Genomic DNA, 24,374 nt, shown 5'->3' on the forward strand with positions numbered 1-24,374 from the left:
TTTTCTTATTCCTCCTTTCAGTTTTTTTTTACCTAATTAAGGTGGATGAAATTCTGTAACCTGGGTCTAGGTGACTTCAACACTTGATTGGATTCAGTTAACATATTCACTGCTTGAACCTGTTAGGGATTTCCTTGTATATCCATTGTAACTGGCCTAGACAAAAGCAAAAACATGTGTGAATGGCATTTCATCCTACCTGACTGCTAGATAGTCAGAGTTCTCAGGTCGGCATAAAAGAAAGCTGGTCGGTTGGTTTGTTTTTGATGAGCCCTGGAGTGTGACTGCTACACAATTCCTTTTCCTTGAAACATTGTCGTTGTAGCAACCATATGCCTGGTTCGCCTGTTCCTGGCTCCTGGCCGTGTCTGCAAGAATCAGAGCTTCACAAGTGTTTGTGCTACCCTCTAGTGGCAGTTTCAGGTAAATCTGAGACAAAAGCTAAAACGAGGTAAAGCAAGTTTTACCAAACAGAAGGCAATGGCAACCCACTCCAGTATTCTTGCCTGGAGAATCCCAGGGACAGAGGAGCCTGGTAGGCTGCCATCTATGGGGTCACACAGAGTCGGACACTACTGAAGCGACTTAGCAGCAGCAGCAGCAGCAAGGAAAAATCCAAAAGTAAAGGAAGTTCTATATACATGAAAATTAATTTTACCTTTGAAACACACATACTTAAAATATTTGTACTATAACAAATCTATTTCTGTTGTTATCGTCCAGTTGCTAAGTCGTGTGCAACTCTGCAGCCTCATGGAGTGCAGCACACCCGGTCTCCCTGTCCCTCACCATCTCCCAGAGTTTGCCCAAGTTCATGTTCATTGAATCAGTGATGCTATCATATTGTACCCATAAACTTCTAGCTTTGGCAGTGTTGATTTGAGGGTCATGTCAGTAATAACCTGAAAGAAAATACAGTGTACTTGGCTAGCTACTATAAATATCACACACCCATAATTAAAATTTTGACTTCTATTTCACTGATACATTGCTCTGATACTCAGTTAAGTCAATTCCTAATGTAAGATTCCTGTGTGTTCTGATCATCAACAAAGATGACCACCATAGCTTTAAAATAAACTGTGTTCCAGGAAAGTTTTACAGCATTGCACTGACTGACAGAGACTAGTGCTTCAGTAGTATAGAAAGCAATTAAATGTTTTTAACACAAATTAAAAAAAAATATACTACTGGTTGTGGAAGAAGGAGATTGATAAAATGAACAAAATCAGGACTTTCTATTGTTGACAAAACATTAAAGGGATATTATTCAATCACTATAAAAAGAAGGAAATCTTGCTACTTGTGACAATATAGACAGATCTTTAGGACATCATGTCAAGTGAAATTAGGCAGACAAGGAAGACAAATACCATATATTCTCACTTCTTTGTGGCATCTAAGCAAATAAACAAACTCGTAGATACAGGAGAATAGACTGGTGGCTGCCGGAGGCAGGAGGTCAGGGTGGATGAAGTGGGTGAAGGAAACCAAAAGATACAAACTTCCAGTTATAAAATAAATAAGTCCTGGGAATGCAATGTGTAGCATGGGAACTATAGTTATTAATGATGATGCTTTAGTCCCTAAGTCATGTCTGACTCTTGCAACCCCTTGGACTGTAGCCTGCCAGGCTCCTCTGTCCATGGGATTTCCCAGGCAAGAATATTGGAGTGGGTTGCCATTTCCTCCTCCAGGGGATCTTTCCAACCTAGGGATTGAACTCGTGTCTCCTGCATCGACCCAGGTGGACTCTACTGCTGAGTGACCAGGGAAGCCATAGTTCATAATACTGTGTTATATATTTGAAAATTACTGAGAGAATAAGCCCTAAAAGTTCTTATCACAAGGGGAAGAAATTGTAACTATGTGTGGTGATGTACATTTCTTAGAGTTTTGATTACCATTTTGCCATGTATACAAATACTGATTGTTATGTTGAATGCCTGAAACTAATAATAATGTTGTATGTCACTTATATCTCAATAAAAACTGCACTTATTTATTAGTACCTTTAAACAAGAAGTTAAGATTAACAGAAATTTTTCTTTCTTTCTTTTTTTTTTTTAGTCATTTTGTACGATCTTTTATTAAGAAAGGGCAGGTTCCAGGATCTGGTTTATCTTCCCTTACTGAAAATGATGAAACTGCAACCTTTAGCCAGATAGACTTAAACCAATTGACAAAAATTATGTCTCAGGTAACTATGTTACTCTTATTATTAGCCCAGTTCTTAACAATGAAAGGTTTTTTTTCCCCTTAAACTGTGAAATGTATATAAATGTATTTGAGCACAATAAATAATACTGAAAATGAGCTTCTTATGTACCTATTTCACAGTACCCCCACAGGTACCCCACACAGGTACCCCTCTGCTCCTCCCACAGTAATCAGGAAAGTATGTGTCCCAGGGGCAGGGCTACACAATACAAGGGTTTATTGGTATGTCTGAACTGGGAAAGGAACCCTTTAAATCGGGTCGCCCCAAATGAACTGAACCTGAGAGAGACATTAACCCCATGTGTTAAAGCCATTGAGATTTCAGGACTGGTTTGTTATCACAGACTAGTCAGCCTTATATGGTTCATGTTTTTAAACAGCAAAACTGCCTTACCTTTGCCTCTTAAAATAGATATAAATTTTATGATAGGGAAAACATGACTGTTTTCAGATGTTCCCTAAAGGTTAAGATTTAGCACAAGTCAGGAATTAATTATTTACCTGTTTCTTCTTCCACCTTCATCCTTACTTCCAGCTGTAATGGAAGAAAGATGATAAGGGGTAAAAATATTCGTTCTTTAAAAATATTCTAGCTGTGGAAGGATTAGGTATTTTTTCTTATACAACTTTATGTACAACTAATTGCTTCATTTTTTTTTCTCGCTTGCTTATTTTTTCTATGACACATTAGAAAGCTGTCCCAAACAACTTTTTTTTTTTTTTAAAGAAACACCATTAAAAAAACACCCTCTGAACACCTTCACCACACAAACATGTGAGATAACTCTATCAATGCCGACTATTTTCCTGGAAACATCACCCCTGGGATACTTTGCTTTCTTGCTCTTGTTCAAACTGATAGAAACCTGCAGTTGTCATCCTGGGACTTTCTCTTCTCTCTCTCCTCTGATGCATTTTCTAGTTTTTGGAAACTATGCTGTCCTCCTACTTTATACTTTAATTTCAATGGCATGCATCTTCTAATACTCCCTGAGAGAAGATGCATGGAAAGTGAAGACTATGAGAACAAGAAGTTATTTGTATATTCTTGAGGTTAACCCTTTATTACACATACGATTTGGAAATAATTTCTCTCATTCCGTAGGCTGCATTTTCACTGTTGATTAGCTCTTTTTGAATGACAGAAGATTTTCTACATAGTCCAATTTTTTTTTTACTTTTGTTGTCTGTTTTTGCTGTCAAATCTAAGAAACCAGTGTCAAATCCAACGTCACGAAGCTCTTCACCTATGTTTTCTTTGAAAAGTTGTTTTCAGTTTTAGTCTCTTTTTTTAAAATCAGCTTTACATTCAAACTTCCCGTTGAATTTATTTCACTTTCCTATTTTTAGATTCTAAGAGCTCTACCTTGTTCTTGATGTATTTTTATAGAAGTTTACTATTTGAGAAATGACTATCTTCTTAACTTTCTGATAATACTAACTTTTAAAATGTCTCCTCATATGATTATTTCTGGTTCCTATGAATCTCTCTAGGCACATCCATTAGTTTCTTTCTTTTATATGGGGCTCTTTCCTCAACTGCCTGGTAGCACTTTGTTAGACACATATCAGGAGTTTATGACATTAAAGGGCTGCTGATTAGAAGAAGCTTTATGGCATGGATAGAGCTTGTCAGCTAGTAGCTTTAACTTGAGATAATTGGGGATAAATGAGCTTCATTCAAGGGTGGGACTGGCTCCAAATATGAGATTCCCTGAGGTTTTCCTCCAGCTCTGTTCAGTTTCATAGGTTAAGGGTTCTCTAATCTCCCTGCTGGGGTGGAATGTGGTGGTAAGGATTGTCATACTTTTATCCACCAGAGTTATTAAAGCCAAGCAGCAGAGTTCCTGAGAGTCTCAAAATTCATCATGTGGATGTTCACTTAATTCCTCTCCTCTCTTTGTAGTAGCCTTTCTTGCTTCCCACGCTGTCTGTGAACCCAGATCTGGAGATTTTTCATTTAATTTCTCCACTTAAATCAAGCTCCAATGTCCTATTTAGGCTGAAGAAGGATAGATGCTAAACCAGAAGGGATTAGGGAGAAGTGGGGACTTGTCTGTTCCTTATATAGACATTCAACCCACCCCATTATTTTCAGCCTGTATCTCATTTCCTCCTTTTCAGTTCAGTTAAGTCACTCAGATGCGTCCAACTCTTTGCGACCCCATGGACTGCAGCAGGCCAGGCCTCCCTGTCCATCACCAGCTCCTGGAGTTCACTCAAACTCATGTCCATCGAGTCGGTGATGCCATCCAACCATCTCATCCTCTGGTGTCCCCTTCTCCTCCTGCCTTCAATCTTTCCCAGCATCAGGGTCTTTTGAATGAGTCAGTTCTTCACATCAGGTGGCCAAAGTACTGGAGTATTCTCCTTCTCAGATGCCTGCTAATTGTTTCTGGGCTTTTAAGGCTTGGATGGGCTTGCTTCTCACTAACACTTCATATTCAGTTATCTCTACTCTGTTTTCTTCTCCACCCACTTTACATCATCCAAAATATTGTTAGCATCACCCACCACTAGTCTGTATAAATTTATACAATTTTATCTTTTAAATTATTTTCATTGTGTTTTAGAAATAGCAGAGTACTACATGTGCATTCAGTGTATTTTCCCTGTTAAAAGTTTGAGAAACCATTTTTAATACTTTGAAATAATCCTCTCTAGTTTCTGTATGTGTGCTTAGTCACTCAGTCGTGTCCAGCTCCTGCAACCCCATGGACTGTAGCCCACCAGGCTTCTCTGTCCATGGGATTCTCCAGGCAAGAATACTGGAGTGGGTTGCCATCTCCTTCTCCAGGGGATCTTCCTGACCCAGGAATCAAACCCAGGTCTCCTGCATTGCAGGTAGATTCTTTACTGACTGAGCTACAAGGGAAGGCCCACTAGTTTCTGTATAGTAACCATTAATCATAATCTCATTTTAGTCAGTCAGTATAAATTATTGGTGTATAAGTTATAAATTATCAGTGCCTCATACCATCTAACATATCAACTCAGGGATATTGTTGTTTTAATTTAAATTTTCTTATAAGATTCAAACATGTAATAAGCTCATACAAGCAGTATTTTAATGTCACAAATGTAAACTCTCACTCAAATTCACATCTTTTGGATTTTAAGGTTGAAAAAAAATTCCATTTTGCTGTATGTTTTAGTAAGGATTTAGAGAAATTTCGATTTCTCCAGTGTTTAGAAGACTGTATGAAACCTTTTAAAAACCGTGGTGCTTTAGAGAGCAGTCATGTTTTGTTGAACTGATAAATGATTTCTCAGTGTGTTCCTTTCAATTCACAGGGAAATGTTGCTTCACAACCTGTACTCGGAAAAGGTAAATCAATAATCTCCTCATGACTTTTTTCTCAGATATCACAATACAAAGGGGTCTCTGCTTCCTGACAGCTTCTTGCTCTCCCTTCTCCTGTTCCCAGCACCCCTCCCCTCACCCCAAGGTCTCCTCTGATGTGTAGAGTCTAATCTGCTCCCGGCTAGAAAAATCAGATGATCACACTCGTTAAATTCAAGCTTAAAGTCAACATGAAAGACAATCTGATTAAAGCCCCATGAGTCATGCTCATGTGTTTTAATGCATGCATGTTGGATCAAAGCACTAAAACCACTGCAGATTCCTCAGTTCCTGAATAATGACTTGTGTGTGTGAAAGTGTGAGTTGCTCAGTCACGTCTGACTCTGTGACCCCGTGGACTTGTAGTTGCTCGGTCTTGCCTGACCCTGTGTGACCCCATGGAGTGCCACCAGGCTTCTCTGTCCATGGGATTCTCCAGGCAAGATTACTGGAGTGAGTTGCCATTCCCTTCTCCAGGAGATCTTCCCGACCCAGGGAGCGAACTCCCAAGGCTCAAATCCAAAAACAGTGTTGTGTGGCATGTGTATATATAACATTGTGGTTCCAGAAAGTGTACAGGAAATTTATGGCCTTGATAAACATAAAATAAGATTGCAGAATCACTGACTATGGAGATCAATTGTCCTATAGAAAGATGACAGTCACCATAGATCTTTCAAGTTTTTGTTCTTCTGTTGTCTGGGTCATCCCATCGCTTAATGTCAGTTTATAGCAGATTTTACATGCATTGTTCAGTTGCTAAGTCGTGTCTGACTCTTTGTGCCCCCATAAACTGTAGCATGTCGGACTTCCCTATCCTTCATTATCTCCCTGAGTTTGCTCAAACTCATGTCCATTGACTCAGTGATGCCACCCAACCATCTCATTCTCTGTTGTCCCCTTCTCCTCTTCCCCTCAATCTTTCCCAGCATCAGGGTCTTTTCTGGTGAGTCATCTCTTCACATCAGGTGGCCAACATATTGGAGCTTCAGCTTCAGCATCAGTCCTTCCAGTGAATATTCAGGGTTGATTTCCTTTAAGAGTGACTGGTTTGATCATACATAAAGCATAAGCAGCTAAATCCTGTTATAACTTTACAATCTCTAAAGAATGTGTGCACAAATTTATAAAAGGGTTTGCAGATTTTCTGGACACTCTGCTTACAAGGTAGGATTAAATTCTCCTGAGCGTATGAAAATAGGTCTCTGCATGGACCTCTACAAATCTGAGGCCTGCATGGAAATGACTATCTCAGGAAATATTTTCTCAAAAACAGACTTCAGTATGTGAGCTCCCCTCTACTGTTTTCCATATCTTAATAACTTAGTATTTCACACCTTAGGTGTGTTTGACACTGTTGTCTTCTGCTCTGCACAGATGAAACAGCAGACTATGGAGTCAATGACACAGTCCATCCAGCTGAAGGAGTCAGTTTGGAAAAAGATTTGATCAGCCAGACAACAGCAACACAGGAAAAATCACAGGAGGAACTTACAACAATAAATAACAGTGTTTCTAAAGAAATATGGTTGGATTTTGAAGACTTCTGTGTATGCTTTCAGTAAGTATAAATTTTATAAGTGTGTGTAATATAATAAATATATAAGCCTTTGATTTTTAGCTTTCATGTAAAAGAGTTAAACCAGTGTTAGTCTGGTGTTGATCTAATAGTAAACAAAAATATTAGAAGGAAATATGGATGAGTTGATTGTCCACACAAAGCATGAGTAGCCAAACCAGTCTCAGGCCAATTTCAGCCTCTTCTCAAAGACTTATTTTTTGTTTAAGTTTATTCACTGAGAGAGATCATTTGCGTCCCTGTCAGGCAACTAGTTATTATTTTTCTCAGCTTTATTTATGTACAATTGACAGATAAAATTATAAATACTTAGTATGCATGGAGGATGGATGAACTGGGAGATTAAGATTGATATATACACTGCTGCTGCTGTTAAGTCACTTCAGTCATGTCCGACTCTGTGTGACCCCATAGACGGCAGCCCACCAGACTCCCCCGTCTCTGGGATTCTCCAGGCAAGAACACTGGAGTGGGTTGCCATTTCCTTCTCCAGTGCATGAAAGTGAAAAGTGAAAGTGAAGTTGCTCAGTTGTGTCCAACCCTCAGTGACCCCATGGACTGCAGCCTTCCAGGCTCCTCCTTCCATGGGATTTTCCAGGCAAGAGTACTAGAGTGGGGTGCCATTGCCTTCTCTGGACATATATACACTATCATATGTAAACTAGATGTGGGAACCTGCTATATAGTACAGGGAGCTTAGCTGAGTGCTCTGTGATGACCTAGAGGGGTGAAGTGGGAGGGAGGCTCCAGAAGGAGGGGATATATGTACACATATAGCTGTTTCACTTCATTGTAATAGCAGAAACTAACACAACTTTGTAAAGCAATTATACACACACACACAAATGTGTACATGGTGATGAATTAAAACAAATGCATATTATGAAAGATCCCCCCATCCATTTCATTAACGTATCTATCACCGCATATGTTTACCTTCTTATTTTGTGTGAGAACATATACGTTCTGTTCTTTGAGCACATTTTAATTATACAATGTAGTGTTATCAACAATACTCACCATATTTTACGTTAGATCTTCAAACCTTAATTCATCTTGTAACAGAAAATTTGTACTCTTTTTACCAATCTCTTCTTGTTTTCCCCACCCTCAGCCCTGGCAACCATGTTTTCCCTCTCTGAGTTGTTATCATTTCTTGTAATTGTCATCTATCTTTACCTGTTTTGCCTATAATTATTCATGTCTGAGAAACTTAATATGTAGTACTAGTCTGTTGCATATAATGACAATAACCTGTTATAAATGTTTTTCAGGACTCTATATATTTTCCACAAACCAAGTTCATATTGCCTTAACTTTCAAAAATCAGAATTCAAGGTAAATACATTATGATATCTTCTCTTTCACTTCTTAAATTTTTGATGGAATCATGCTAGTGAAAAACACTTTCAAATTTATCAAGCATTTCTAAACTTCTAATATAATTGTATTTTAAAAATTGTTAGAGTCTTCTACTAATTGCTTACCCAGACAATAAGCAAAATTCTGCTACCTGGTATTTCCAACTGTGGTCCATCTGATTACATTGCAGCAGTTCAACCCTGAGATGCATTATTCTATAAATTCACACTAAGGAAATTTTAACTTATAAATAAAGGGAGGAAAAGCACAACAAATTCACTATGCATGCTTGCATGCTAGGTCTCTTTAGTCATGTCCAACTCTTTGCAACCCTATGGACTGTAGCCCGCCAGGCTCCTCTGTCCAGGGGATTCTCCAGGCAAGAGTACTGGAGTGGATTGCCAAGCCTCCCTCCAAGGGATCTTCACAGCCCAGGGATCAAACCGACATCTCATATGTCTTCTGCTAATTAATGTTCACTAACTTGCACACAATTCCTAAAACATAAGCACATTTTCACTATCATTTTTGCTATATCAGCCCACATTCTTGCCTCTGCTTGAAATTAATTCACGTTAGTCCTGCCCACTGCTTGAAGTTCATTCCCCTTCCTCTGGCCAGTGTCTACAAGTCCCTCAGAGCAGCACGGATGCCATGAGACCTCCTTCCCTGGCCATAGAGTCCGAGTCAAGTATGCTCTCTCCAAGCATTCCGTGTGACTGTCCACACTCAAACACTTTCCTCCCTCCATCCTGACTGTATGGTCTTTCCTCCGTGTTCCTCCACCTACCCGTCCACTTCATGTCAGCATCTTAAGGAGGACTCTGTCCTTGTCTTTACTGTTGCAGTACAGGCCCTGGCATGAAGTAGAAACTTGGTTTTAAAAAAAAAATTGTTGAATGAATTAATGAACAAGTCTCACATGGAGTAGAATTTTGGAGAAGATGATGAAATGGATCCTGGGAAACTAAATTACACTGAAGCGTGCTTGTTGCTTGTATGGGGCCATGCAAGCCCCCAGTGATAACTTAACATCTCGCTGAGCTAATGCAGAGTTGGGGGAAGTAAGAAGGCTTGGAGATGACTTCTTCCTTTGCACTTGTACTAAATGAAAATGCAGACAGAGAAAAAAAACCTTTTTGAGCATCCCTCAAGAGGTACTTTGTAGCTGGTTGCCTGCTCTGAAAGTACGAATCAGTTCTGTACTAGTGACTGGGGCCGGCAGAATGACTGACCTGGCTCGGTAATCTGTCTACAAAATATACCCAGAGGAATGCTTTGACTTTATGAAGATCAAAAAACAAACAAAGCAAAAGCAAACAAACAAAACCCAAACTGTTCATTAAGAATAGCAGAACCCAGTGTGTGGTATGCTCTGTATTTACCATTTACAGTTAATTTAGGAATGTCATCAGATTCAAATTACTGGCAACAATTAAATGATAGTCATTTATAGGTGCCCCCTCTGTTCCCAGCCTTGAACTAGGTTCTTTTTTGCATCAACTCTTCAAGGCAAACCCAATGAAAAGACTATTATTATTATCAATTTTAAGGTTAGGAAACTGAGGCAGACCAGGTTTGGGTAAAATGCCCAAGACCACCAAACTAGTAAGTGGCACAAACGTCAGGAGAACCAGATTTGTCCTCAGTGAAGCCTGTGCCTTTCTCACTACTGTACCTTCGGAGGAAGCAGATCCATGGCTCTGGAGCCAGACTGCCTGGTTTTGAATGCAGATTCACTTGGGATAAGACTCTGCCTCAGTTTACTTATTTATACAATGGCAGTGAGAGACCTATATCAGAGTTGAGAAAGGAATGAGAGAATTTGTGTAAAACACTTAGAAGAATACCTAATACTTAGTAAGTGAAATGCTAGCTGTCATTATTATTACCGAGAGCATTTGGCACATGAGTTTTTGTTATACATTGCCACCCTAATATGTGTGTGTGTGTGTGTGTGTGTGTGTGTTTGGACATTTTTATGAAGTGATGGTAAATACAGAGTTTTATTTTCCTTTTAAAGTTCCAGCTTGGCAAAATAAAATGACAGCATCCATTATGAGTCCCTTCATCCCCCTGAAGTTTTTCTTTTTAACATCAATGGTCTGAGAAAATGATGACTTAGAGGATATTGTTAGTACCCAAAATTAACGGCCTTTAGTTTGGACTGCCTATGGTCTGAGGCTAGGCAGTCATGATTTAGGGGCTTCCCTGGTGGCTCAGATGGTAAAGAATCTGCCTGCAATGCAGGAGACCCAGATTCAATACCTGAGTAGGAAAGATCCTCTGGAGAAGGGCATGGCAATCCACTCCAGTATTCTCGCCTGGAGAACCCCACACACAGATGAGCCTGGTAGGCTACAGTCCATGAGGTGGCAAAGAGTCAGACACGACTGAGCAACTAACACTTTCACTTTTAGTCCTGATTTTAGTGGCCACAGGCACTGCCTGCTGAGCTAGGAACACAGAGTCTGAGGCTTGTCCTGTGCACACCCTTTAGCTGTCCTCATGGGTGATGTCATGGGAGCTGGCAGGGGCTTGCAAAGACGTCTCATGTCTGCACCAGGGAAGATTCCCTTCATGTGGCCTCCAGGGCCACCTCATCTTCAAATTCTCAGACAATTTAAAATGATGGCAAATGAGTTATAGGTAGAGCCTCCTCCTTGCTCACACAGGCTACACTGGCAAATCCAAGGTCTTTCAGAGTTTTAGACAGGGAGTATTTGAAACAACTGCCTCTATCACCAACATGTAGCAGACAAAAGAAAACAAAAGAAAATTAAAATAAAGTGTCAAATGCTAACAACTATTGGAAAACTGAGTGATGCAATCATTTTAAATAGTTAAATTGCATCAAACATTTCTAGGAATCTTATTATACTTGATTATTAAGGATTTCTTTTTCACAATATAGCTTGTTTTTTTTTTTTGCATTTCAACTTGTTATTTAAATATTGTTGTAAAATAATATAGAAAGCCTTTAAATTATGCTGCTGCTGCTGCTAAGTCACTTCAATCGTGTCCAACTCTGTGTGACCCCACGGACGGCAGTCCACCAGGCTCCGCCGTCCCTGGGATTCTCGAGGCAAGAACACTGGAGTGGGTTGCCATTTCCTCCTCCAATGCATGAAAGTGAAAAGTGAAAGTGAAGTCGCTCAGTCATGTCCAACTCTTCGCAACCCCATGGATTGCAGCCCACCAGGCTCCTCCGTCCATGGGATTTTCCAGGCAAGAGTACTGAAGTGGGGTGCCATTGCCTTAAAGTATAATGACAATTAAATTAACACATTTACCATACACCATCAGTCAAAATTATGTTGAAGCACTGGGAAATTGAACTGCAGTAATAGCACAATAATTGAAAGGCCAACATTGGAGTTAGGTATTAGTAGATAGACAGACTTACTTTTGAATCTAAGCTGTGCTACTTGCAAGCTCCGTGACCTTTGACAAATTACTTACCCTCTCTGTATTTCAGTTTCTTCATCCATAATTATAGATGTTAATAGTACCTACCAAAGATGGATTGAAATCATATTCATGTAATCCTTATGTGCCTGTCCACTAAGAGATATTCCAGTTTTGCTCAATACTTTCTTGCATGCCTCAAGCAAAAATCCAGCTTAGTTCTGGAGTGGGTAGCCTTTCCCTTCTCCAGGGGATCTTCCCAACCCAGGGAATAAACCCATGTCTTCCACATTGCAGGAAGATTCTTTACCAGCTGAGCCACAAGGGAAGCCCCCAGTTCGGTTCATTAGCATGCAATGGGCATAATTCTGAAGACCTTGTAGAATGAAGGAGGAATAGCAAAAACCACCAAGCAGCATGTGCTTAATCACTCAGTTGTGTGTCACTCTGTGACCCCCAAGGACTGTAGCCAGGCTCCTCTGTCCAGAGGATTCTCCAGACAAGAATACTGGAGTGGGTTGCCATGCCCTTCTTCAAAGGATCTTCCCAACCATTGGGTTGAACCCAGGTCTCCCTCATTGCCTGCAGATTCTTTACCATCTGAGCAGACAGGGAAGCCCAAGTAGCCTACATTAATACATTTCTATTCTCACCCTGTTTACTTATCAGGGACCTATTTTCTGAGCACTGCTCAGCTATAGGCTCAATTTCTTCCCCTACTGTCGTTTCTGGAACAAACATACCCCCTTTCTTTACTCACCGAGGAAAGCTTTGGCTCTCTCTGATATGGTGGCCAGTCTCAGTGTCTGCAGACATGGGTTCCATGGACTGCTGCCAGCATGCACCAGTGTGATTTTCTTCCTTTCATTAAATCTGTAAAGTACTTGTTGTGGTGTCTAGAACACACTAAATGCTCTATGAATGTCAGATATTGTACTTTCATTAGAATTGGGAAATACCAGCAGGAACAGGCCGATACGAAATGCAACAGTTAGTCTATTTCTTGCAGTTTTCAGATGAACGTGTGTCCTATCACCTATTCATGGACAGTTTAAAGCCCATTGAACTGCTGATCTGCTTTTCTGCATTGGTACGCTGGGGAGAATCTGGAGGTAAGAGGGCCATGAGAAAATTGCAGTCTGAAAGCCCAGCTCACTTTCTATTCAGGGGAAATGTATACTACAAGTTTTAGACACCGAATGAAGGACCTTATTCCCTCTCTAGACCTCCTAAGATCTTCCTGCTCCTCTGACATCAAGGAGTATGCTCACTCTTGCCACCCATCTCTCTTTGTTCTGGTCATATGATCACCTTTTATGCACATCTAGTCCCTCTGTTTCTCTTTCCCCTTATACATGTCATCATTCTTGATTCTTTAAAAATCTTTTAAAAATCACAAGCTCTTTCTTCTTCGATTTGACTCTTCCAAAGGCCTTTGTCTCCACCCTGCCCTGGGCCCCTACTATCATGGTTTTATTTAGATTTTATTGTACTAATAACTGTATTATCTCAATCAATCTTAAGCTCTCTGACCCCCACCTGAAGCTCCAGTTCACTCTCTCTAGAATTCCCATCCCTACAATTCTTGGGCTGAATGGGGACCACCGTTCATCAACCTGACAACTTTCTCTGTGTCCACCCTCATCAGATCCTTATTTCTCTGAGTCCCAACACAGTTTCCATGGGCCCTCATTGTATTTATTGGTGTTTCTTCACATGTGCCCTCAACACAAGTGCATTCTTACCCTCTCAAGTTATGTTCCTGACAAAACCCTAATACTGGTTGAAAATATCTCTGTGCCTGACCTGGGGTTGCATCAGAGCAGCTGAGTGTAACTGAAGAAAAAAATTCCTACTACCTAGCCCCATTTTAAATTGAGGACCACAAACCTCAAAAAGAACGAACAAAAAAATGACCTAAGCACTGTCAACATTCCCCAAGTTCATTCATCCTCCAAACTTTCATTCTTATGGATGGTTATTGCAAACCTGCAGATCTCTCTCCATCTTCAAATCTCCAATTCCCAGTCCATCCTTCCTCACTGAAGAGATAGAAGAGATCAGAAATGACCTACTCTTCTCCTCATATTGAACTCTCTGAAGCTCTAATCACCTTTGCTTCCTGTTCTGACAGAGAGACTGTTTCTTTTCTTCTCTAAGGCCGGTTTCTTGTGAACACATGCACAAATACACAAAACAGTATTCTTTGATTGACTTGTTTTACTAAAGCATTTATATGTAACTCAAATGAACAGCTCTGACCCTGCACAGGTATAAATATTTGCTGCATGCTTAATATTGAATTTCTTGCCTACCTTGATGGCAGAGACTATGGTTTTCCTACTGAGATATACCCAATGTTTTAAGTGGTATCAGATGTGTAGCAGGTAGGCAATAAATATTTGTTGAATAAACTTTCGAGACTTCAGCGGTGTGATTTTAGTATGTCTACCTAACCAACAGTTCCTAAGCTGCACCACATCCTAGAACATTGAAACTCCAAATGCATGGAAGTGTTTCAGATTACGTGGTGGCCTGTAACATTAGCTTGAGGGTTAGCTGCAAAACAAGGTAAGAAGTATTTTGCCCTCAGCTACCAATGAAGAATAATATTTTCTACCCATTTTCAGATTTTAAAAAGTTAATTAAAGTTTAATTAGATTGTTTTAATTAATTTACAAAATACAATTAAATTTAAAAGGTTAATTTAATTGAAATGAAAGTTTTGTTAATTATGTTATTTCTCCACACACTTAAAGCTAAGAATCAAAGGTAAAAAACTTAGACAAAATGTAGCATATTTTGCCCTTGTTTTGACACTTTCTTAGGAAAATCTCTAATTTCCTAAATCTTTCTTAGGAAAATAGTAATTTTCCTCCTTTAAAATTGCATCCAGCAGGATATTGTGATTGTTGCTCTACATAAGAAAAGCAGTGGTATACTACAGTGAAATATCCCTGGCTGACCTCTTTTTTCCTAACTTTTCCATTCCTGGTTTCTTCACCTGGGGGAATGACTACGAGGAGAAAATTAGGAATAGGAATGAAGATCTTGCTTCCTCTCGAGTATTATTTCCCATAACTATTTACCCAGCGTAATTTCTAATGTTTTATGAGCATTTTCAGAATATGTCTAATTGTTGGTTGTTGTTAATATTATTATCATTATGTTATTATTATTAATGTCATATTGATAAAAAGCAATACTAGTGATGGCCAACTATACTCTCACAATCGAATTTTATATATATATATAATTTTTTTAACTTTTCCTAAAGCTTTAACAAAGAACAGCCCTCCCATAGAGCCTGGCCTACTTACAGTTGAGACGGTTTCTTGGAAATCTCTGAAGCCACGTGATCTTGTTGTGACAATTCACACCTATGCTACCAAGGCTACAGTGGTTCGCCTGCCTGTTGGGTATGGAATGACTTTATTTTTCCCATACTAAGAATTATTTGATGACTTGTAAACTTTTGACTACTAGATAATGAAACAATATGGAATCTAATATGTTGTTTCCTACAGTGATTTCACAAAGTATAGGTCTATCATCATGATTCTTGAGAAAAATAATCCTGGGAATGAATAAACTGAAGAAACGCTGTACCTTTTGGAAGATGCATAATTGTCAAAGAATCTGAAACGTCTTTAGTAAAGAGTACATTTTAAATGTGTTTAACCCAGTATTTCCTAAAATTAATTTATTAAAATGATCTTTTTGTTTTATTATGCCATAGTTCTTAATAAGGACCATGACTTTATTTAAAAACAGGCTGAAAAACAGCATTTTTTCTATAAATCTATAGTTTAACCGTAATTATTTTTAATTTTACCTGTAGCTTTATTTTAAATTAAGATATAATAGGTTAAACACATCACATTTTCCATTTTAAAGAAAAGATATATAATTGAAAAGTTTTCATGATTTTTGATAAGTAAAGTTCAAAATATTACATCATATTTCAGATAAGATAAATATTTTGCTGAATTTCCCAAGATCAATCATGATAATTCTATGATTAATGAAAAGCTATGGCTCTTATTCAAAAAGCAAAACCCAAGCAACAAAATAAAGTGCTAAAATAATCTATGGCAAGCATCAAATATTCCTAGAGGAATAATGAATTTTTAAAATACTATATTTTTTACATCTCCCCTAAAAACTCTAGTATGGAAAGATTCTTCCAAAAATCATTATTCTGTCTGAGTGCTCATTCATCAAGATGACCAAGGATGGAGAACTGATAGACAATCTACTTTTATCTGGGCTTCCCTGCTGGCTCAGACAGCAAAGAATCAGCCTGCAGTGCAGGAGACCTGGGTCCAATCTGTGGGTCAGGAAGATCCCCTGGAGAAGGGAATGGCAAACCACTCCAGTATTCTTGCCTGGAGAATTCCATGGACAGAGGAGCCTGGCTGACTACACTACAGTCGATAGGGTCACAAAGAGTAGGATACAACTGAGCAGCTAAACACTTTCACAGTTTACTACTCCTATCTACATTTCCCCCCAACAGGGACCTAAGCAGCCACCAGGAAGGTTTAAGACATGCTCTCAGTCCTCTCCATGGTGCTACAACCTGGTAGGAGGGACATAAGCAACATACATGAAGCTATGCATTTGTGAGAAAATGACTATGAAATCTACAAAGCACTTGGCCAATGTGAATTATTACTGTTGTGAGGGGGAAATCGGGACCAGTGTTTTGCAATATGCCTGCAGTGCATGGGAGATGTCTCTAACATGTACAACTTTGTCATTTAGTGTGACCACTTTTATCCAACATAATTGGTGAAATGTAGATTCCATGCTCTCTGAGCGTTCTTTCAGAGTAAAAATTCATCGGTCATTACCTCATCTGTGTTACAAAATTCAGCCCATACTAACCTCTGACTTCATTTGAGCACAAAGTATCATCAAGAAGCTAGCAGAGGCAAGGACTACAACAGAGGAGAGCCTCGATCTGTATCTAGTGTCCACTCTCTTTAGGAGACACATGCTGCTCTTCACTGCATACTCCCCCGTGGGCCACTCCATACACATCTGCAGCATGGCGACCTTCGTCATTGGGGATGAAGATGTTGTGCTCCCCAACTTTGAGCCGGTAAATTGGTTAGCAACTGTGATTTGTTTGTGCGTGCTTTAGTTTCAAAGATCTTGAACTAAATCATATTTCTATTTATTTATTCAACTTACTCATTTTTTTACTTTTTAAAACTATTAAGTATATTCTGTAAGAAGTTATCAAATATGACATGTTAATAAGAAGTCTAAACTCTGTGGGGATACAAATAAAATCATTTTATTTTAAAAATAATTAATATTTTTATTTCATTTAATTTTATTTACTCACCTCTGCTCTGGTGAATTCCCTTACACATCTGTTAACACATAAGGCAGATCCCATAGTATCAATAGTATTGTTCCACTGAGAAACATAAAGGATCAGTACAGACTTTTTCAATGCAGGTTAAATTTCTGATATTTTATATGTTCCTTTCCTCCTTCTTTGTCCTGAGGAAGGGACTTGGATTCAGGGAGAGAGGATCCACAAAAGGGTCAGTCATTTCTTCATCTGCTTTTAACCTCTTGGTTTTTCTAGCTCCTTGGCTCTGACAGGGTCTGAAAGAAAACAGAGATAAATAAATCTTCCTTCAGGTCCTGTCTTGGTTTAGACGTCCTCTCAAGGACATCTTTAGACATATGCATTTTGGGAGATAAGTATTTATAGGGCCTTTCTACTGCATAATTCAGCTCTACCTGCTCCTCCAATCTATCTCCATATATCACAACTTCGTATTAGTGAGATGAGATTCACTTAGCCAGTCAGTAAACCTCTTGTCCAGAGCAGTAGCAGGATGGCTCAGAACCAACTCCGTGCTCATGTTTTCATGGCCCAGATACGCTCCAGTCACGCGTTCTTCCCTCTGCAGGCAGTGGTCCTGAAGGATGCCCTATGGCTGCCTCTTCTCTTTCTGCACCACCTCTCATCAGACCTAACTCCTGCTCAGTAGACACAGAAGGATGATCATCCAGCCCATCTTCTATGTCGCTTAAACCCTTGATTAGATTTACCCTGCTTATTTTAAATTCTTGCTTTTTCTCTTAAAAAAAAAGTATTTTTACTTGAATAAATCAGTGTTATCTAAAAGAAATTGTACTAAATAAAACTGTATAAAGTGAAAGTGTTAGTCGCTCAGTCATGTCAGATTCTTCAAGATAACTATAAAATAAAGGCAGCCAACTTAATTGCCACCATCATATGATTTAGATGAATAATAAATATGCTTAAGTGGTAAAGAATCCTCCTGCCAATGTAAGAGACACAAGAGACGCAGGTTCAATCCCTGAGTCAGGAAGACCCCTGGAGAAGGAAATGGCACCCCACACCAGTACTCTTGCCTGGAAAATTCCATGGACAGAGGAGCCTGGTGAGATACAATCCATGAGACCTCAAAGAGTCAGACAAGCCTGAGTGACTGAGCATGCATAATGATATTATAATATTTTTTTAAAAAACCTTCAGGGAACTTGGGGATTTTTAGCACATGAGCCACCATCTCCTCGCGTGGCCCTGAAATAAACCTTTCTCTGCTTCAAACTCCAAACAAATAAACAAAAAAAATTTTTTTACATAGTATGGCTTATCTAGTTGGTTTCTTTTTTATTTTTTGAATTGAAGTAGAATTGATTTACAGTATTATGTTAATTTCAGCTGTTCAGCCAAGTGTTTCAGTTTTAATATATATTTTTTCAGATTATATTCCATTATAGGTTAATTAGAAGATATTGAATATTGTCCCCTGTGTTATATACTAAGTCTTTGTTTCTTATCTCTTTTATATGTAGCAGTGTATATCCGTTAAACCCATACTCCTAATTTTTCCCTCCCCTACCTGTTTGCCTTTGGTTAGTCATAGTTTGTTTTCTATGCCTATGAGTCTCTCAGTTTTGTAAATAGATCCATTTGTACTTATTTATTTTATTCCACGTGTGATATCACACAGTATTTGTCTTTATGTACTTAATCACTATGATATTCTGTAGGCCCATCCATGTTACTGCAAATGGCAGCTTTTCATTCTTTCTTATGGCTGAGTAATATTCCAGTACTGTATCCACGCATTGACTGATAGACATTTAAGCTGCTACTATATATAGTGCTGTGAACACTGGGGTGCATGTAGGGAACTTAAAAGCTTTTGAACAGCAAAAGAAACCAACAAAATGAAAAGACAGTCTATGGAATTGGAGATATTTGCAAATGATGTGACTGACAAGGGGTTAATTTCCAAAATATACAAACAGCTCATACAACTCACTGTCAAAAAACAACGTAATAAAAAATGGGCAGAAGACCTCAATAGACATTAGAAGACATTCAGAAGATTAACAGGTATATTAAAAGATGCCAACATTATTAATTATTAGAGAAATGCAAAGCAAAACCACAATGAGGTATCACCTCACATAGGTCAAAATGGCCATCATCAAAATATCTACAAAAAATAAGTGCTGGAGAGAGTATGGAGAAAAGGAAACCTTCCTACACAGTTGGTTAGAATGTAAATTGATACAGCTACTATGTAGAACAGTATGGAGGGTCCATGGTGGTGGTGCTTTAGTCACTAATTCATGTCCAACTCTTGTGACCCCATTGACTGTAGCCTGCCAGGCTCCTCTGTCCATGGGATCCTCCAGGCAAGACTACTGGAATAGGTTCCTGTTTCCTTCTCCAAGGGTTCTTCCTGACTTAGGAATTGAACCTGGGTCTCCTGTTGCAGGCAGATTCTTTACCAATTGAGCTACGAGGGAAGCTCTTAAAAAACTAAAAAAAGGACTACCATATGATCCAGCAATCCAGCTCCTGGACATATGTCCTGGGCTTATATTCAAAAAGATGTATGTACCCCAATGTTCATAGCAAAATTGTTTACAATAGCCAGGAAATGGAAGCAGTTTGTATCTTTAGGTGATTTAATTCCCTAATTAACTATTTGGGTCTGTGAACTCATATTTTCCTGGGATTATTGACTCCTCCATCTTATAAAAGTTATTAGGGCTGACTTTTAGGCCCCAGTAGTCTTCACTTGTAATCAAGAAGGAAAGGGGGATATAGATTGGTTCAAAAGCAGAGAGACTCAAGCTTCTGAGAGCCATCCTTGATCACTCCCAGTGCTACTACTTAACCAGGTGACTTTTCTGGTCATGGTTTCATTTCAGGGAGAAACTATTAAGAAGAGATTTTTCCAAAGCTTTGAGGAGATTAGGAGAAGGTCAGGGGGAAGTAAATATATTAATATGGCAAGTCAATTGCCTCTGTTTTCATCAGCTTCTCACTCCATTCTCATACTATTCCTGCTGGACTAGTCCTTAGAATTTCTACAGGGAACTGTGGAGTGATGATATTGCCCCTAAGGAAAGGGGCAAAAACAGACCTTGCAAAGTTTTCCTCCTGCATGACCCTCTTCAGGCTGCCTGTAAGCACCTTCTGCTCTGCAACTTCTCCGTCATCTGCAACACCTCAGGGTTTTCTCCATCTTTAAAAATAAGTTCCTTCCTGATATCCCTGTCTCCTTCTTGCTTTACTGTTTCTTCAGAGTTTATAGCAGAAGGAAGTCAGAAGCCCGTGCTAGTTCACCCTCTTGCCTTTTCTTTCTTTTTTTTTTTTAATTGCTCTCTCCCTGAACTCTTCTCTGCCCTTCAGCCATCAGATACCACACAGCTGTCAGACTAATTCCTAGACGTTCTTCAGAACAAAGGTTGGATATTAATACTGTGGAGGAATTGTCCCTGGCCCCCAGTGGGGTTAGTGCTCTTTCTGTGTGTTCCTACAAGAGCAAGAATCAGGTTCCTTGCTTAACATCTCTTTGATCATGACTCCTGGTGAAATACTTTGATCAAGTAAACCCTCCATAAATAACTGTTGAGTCAGTCACATAACAGATTTTTAATATATTAACAGAAACTAAATCTTTGTAAACCTAATTACACCTAAATAAATGAAAATGAAGCTGAGTACTATGCTTGGTCTTCACAGGAAAGCTACCGATTTACAGAGCAGGCTTTAACAATTTTGAAAGCTGTTGGACATGTGATTGCTAATTTCAAAGATAAGGCTAAACTTCCTGCAGCCCTGAAGGATCTGCAAACAGCTCACTACCCTATCCCCTTCCAGGATAAAGAACTAACTGCACAGCACTTCAGGGTAAGTATGTTCAGGCTGTACGGTTCCTGGAAGAACATGTTCTATTTGTAATAATATATCTCACATTTGATAAGATCCCCTAAATCAGAGCTGAGAAAATGTTTTGGATGAAGACAACTTGGAAAGTGAAGACAGCAAGCAGAAATGAGAGATTAGGAAGAATGAAATGAGAAAGAAAAGCATATTTGTTAAAGGATGTGATAATGATTGCTATGGGTTACTGGGGCTCAGTCCTCCAGGGGATCCTGGTGAACTGTGGAGGGTATCCCTCAGAAGCATCCTACTAAAGGATGAGGTGACTGTACTATTTATCCACCCACTCCTTCCCCACTGATATGTGGATGCTCTCCAGGTATCAGTATTTCCTCACACTTTTAGGGCTAAGCAGCTTCCTAGCTTTCAGTTCAGTTCAGTCCAGTCACTCAGTTGTGTCCAGCTCTTTGCGACCCCATGGACTGCAGCACGCCAGGCCTCCCTGTCCATCACCAACTCCCCGACTTTACTCAAACTCATGTCCATTGAGTCAGTGATGCCATCCAGTCATCTCATCCTCTGTTGTCCCCTTCTCCTTCTGCCTTCAATCTTTCCCAGCATCAGGGTCTTTTCCAAGGAGTCAGTTCTTCACATCAGGTGGCCAAAGGATTGGAGTTTCAGCTTCAATATCAGTCCTTGCAATGAACACCCAGGACTGATCTCCTTTAGGATGGACTGTTTGGATCTCCTTGCAGTCCAAGGGACACTCAAGAGTCTTCTCCAAAACCGCAGTTCAAAAGCATCAATTCTTTGGCATTCAGCTGCTGGGGTCCAGCCCCGGTGGATCCAGGGTGATTCAAAGGTGGGGACGAAGTCTGCGTCCTTGGAAAAATACATATTTAATTACAGATATATAGAGAGATTAGAAATGGATAGTGTAGTAGGAAAATTAGTGGAGAAAAAGAGGCTGAATAACTTGGTTTACGTGGAATAGCATCCATGCTCCAGATGGGAATTCAGCCAGAAAAAATGGGGAGCAAGGAAGAAACGACATGGGGGAATCAGTCTTTCTGGAAACTGATCCAATTTCTTTATTTTTGGGTTTGCTTATATCTTTTGTTACACATAGTGATGAATACAGAGTCACGCGGGGGTCAGCAGTCCTGACCTTTATTAAAATCAGGTGCTTCACATAAAAAAGGTCTTGAGGATTTTACATCATCTTCTGGCTATGAGACCTGCTGACATTTTATGATCCTTTCTTTCTGATAACCAAAAACTTATTTCTTCCAAGGGTGTTTTTTCTTAAACCAGGCACCACCCTCCAAATAAAGTTACATTACTATAGGATGAGGGTGTAGCGAGTTACAATCAAGAAAGGAATTTATTTAACCCAAGGTTAACATGATTAATCTTAAAGGTTAATACTTATTTCTCCTGTATGCTAGTTATATTCATTATAAGGGCAGGGAACATGGAGATTTAGCAGCAAACATCAGCCCAACAAATGAAAATCCTTTCCCCAATGTTTCCCTTAAGATCTATTTAGTCTTAAGATAGTGATAAAGTTACATTTTTACATAGCAAGGACACAGTGATTTATAACAAAGTACAGTGATCTATTACAAAAGAGAAAATTCATTAACTCAAAAAGTCTAGTATTGCTAACCTTAAAAACTACTATATTTCCTTTTCTATATTCCAAATACATTGATTAATATATTCCCAGGTGCCTAAGGATATGGAGGCCTGGCGGCAATCATTGACTCAACAATGAGAAAAGCCCTATGCTAATTAAGACTTTCAAAATACTCCAAACTCTCTGTGCTGTTTACGGTTGAGAGGTAGTAAACAATCATGTGGTAGTGGCAGGAGTATGGATAATCCTGTCACACAAGCTAGTTTGCCAGTAGAGAGGTTTGACCTGAGACACCCTTGTCCCACCCAGGGCAGGGAATTAGCAGCAATTATTGGCACAACAAATGAAAAAACCCTTCACCAGTATAATTCCTAACCAACCCACTATACTGACAATTTCCAACTTCCCAAAGGAATTTGCCTTTAGCAAGTCTAAAATATCTCGTGCCTCTCAGGTTGGGAGGCTGTAAACAATCACATGTGGCCGGATGAACCTATACAGTTGGGCTAGATAACCTTCAGAGGAGTCAAGCTGAAATACTCTTGTCATGCCCAGGAATTTTTATTGCCTTGGAGCTGCACGTTTTCTCCTTCTCCGAGAGAAACGGCTATGGGGGAGAGCACCCCCTAAAGTCAGAGGTGTAGGTGAGAGCATAAAACACATAGATGGGGTAGATGCTTGGGAACAGGGGTTTTCCTGAGGCTTGATCATGCCTTTGCATATGCCAAGCCTCCTTCCTCAAGACCTTTGCCATGGGCAGAGTTCCTCACGCTGGCCCCCGGCATTCAGCTTTCTTTATGGTCCAACTCTCACATGGCCACTGGAAAAACCATAGCTTTGAGTAGGCAGACCTGTGTTGGCAAAGTAATGTCTCTGCTTTTCAATATGCTGTCTAGGTTAGTCATAGCTTTTCTTCCAAGGAGTAAGCATCTTTTAATTTCATGGCTGCAGTCACCATCTGCAGTGATTTTGGAGCCCCCCAAAATAAAGTCTGACACTGTTTTCACTGTTTCCCCATCTATTTCCCATGAAGTGATGGGACCAGATGTCATGATCTTCATTTTCTGAATGTTGAGTTTTAGCCAACATTTTCGCTCTCCTCTTTCACTTTCATCAAGAGGCTTTTTAGTTCCTCTTCACTTTCTGCCATAAGGGTGGTGTCATCTGCATATCTGAGGTTATTGATATTTCTCCTGGCAATGTTTGATTCCAGCTTGTGCTTCATCCAGCCCAGCATTTCTCAGGAGGTACTCTGCATATAAGTCAAATAATCAGGGTGACGATATACAGCCTTGACATACTCCTTTCTTGATTTGGAACCAGTCTGTTGTTCCATGTCCAATTCTAACTGTTGCTTCCTTACCAGCATACAGATTTCTCAAGAGGCAGGTCATGTGGTCTGGTATTCCCATCTCTTGAAGAATTTTCCATAGTTTGTTGTGATCCACACAGTCAAAGGCTTTAGCATAGTCAATAAAGCAGAAGTAGATGCTTTTCTGGAGCTCTCTTGGTTTTTTTTGGTGATCCAATGGATGTTGGCAATTTGATCTCTGGTTCCTCTGCCTTTTCTAAATCCAGCTTGAACATCTGGAATTTCATAGTTCACATACTGTTGAAGCCTGGCTTGGAGAATTTTGAG

General features: G+C 39.5%; 1 protein-coding gene across 4 annotated transcripts in view; it reads left to right on the forward strand.

Annotated features, from left to right (window-relative positions):
• The window catches only part of ADGB (androglobin), a 186,796-nt gene that overhangs the window by 84,587 nt on the left and 77,835 nt on the right, over positions 1–24,374 (forward strand). For all 4 annotated transcript variants that reach the window (XM_012183068.4, XM_060419797.1, XM_060419796.1 and 1 more), the window contains 8 exons: positions 2,071–2,200; positions 5,515–5,548; positions 6,941–7,124; positions 8,417–8,480; positions 12,922–13,024; positions 15,190–15,331; positions 16,905–17,019; positions 20,956–21,123. In XM_012183068.4, the coding sequence (XP_012038458.1) occupies positions 2,071–2,200; positions 5,515–5,548; positions 6,941–7,124; positions 8,417–8,480; positions 12,922–13,024; positions 15,190–15,331; positions 16,905–17,019; positions 20,956–21,123 (940 nt within the window). The remainder of the gene's footprint in view (positions 1–2,070; positions 2,201–5,514; positions 5,549–6,940; positions 7,125–8,416; positions 8,481–12,921; positions 13,025–15,189; positions 15,332–16,904; positions 17,020–20,955; positions 21,124–24,374) is intronic.

The sequence above is a fragment of the Ovis aries genome, chromosome 8 (genome assembly GCF_016772045.2).
Source record: "Ovis aries strain OAR_USU_Benz2616 breed Rambouillet chromosome 8, ARS-UI_Ramb_v3.0, whole genome shotgun sequence".
Classification (NCBI taxonomy): domain Eukaryota; kingdom Metazoa; phylum Chordata; class Mammalia; order Artiodactyla; family Bovidae; genus Ovis; species Ovis aries.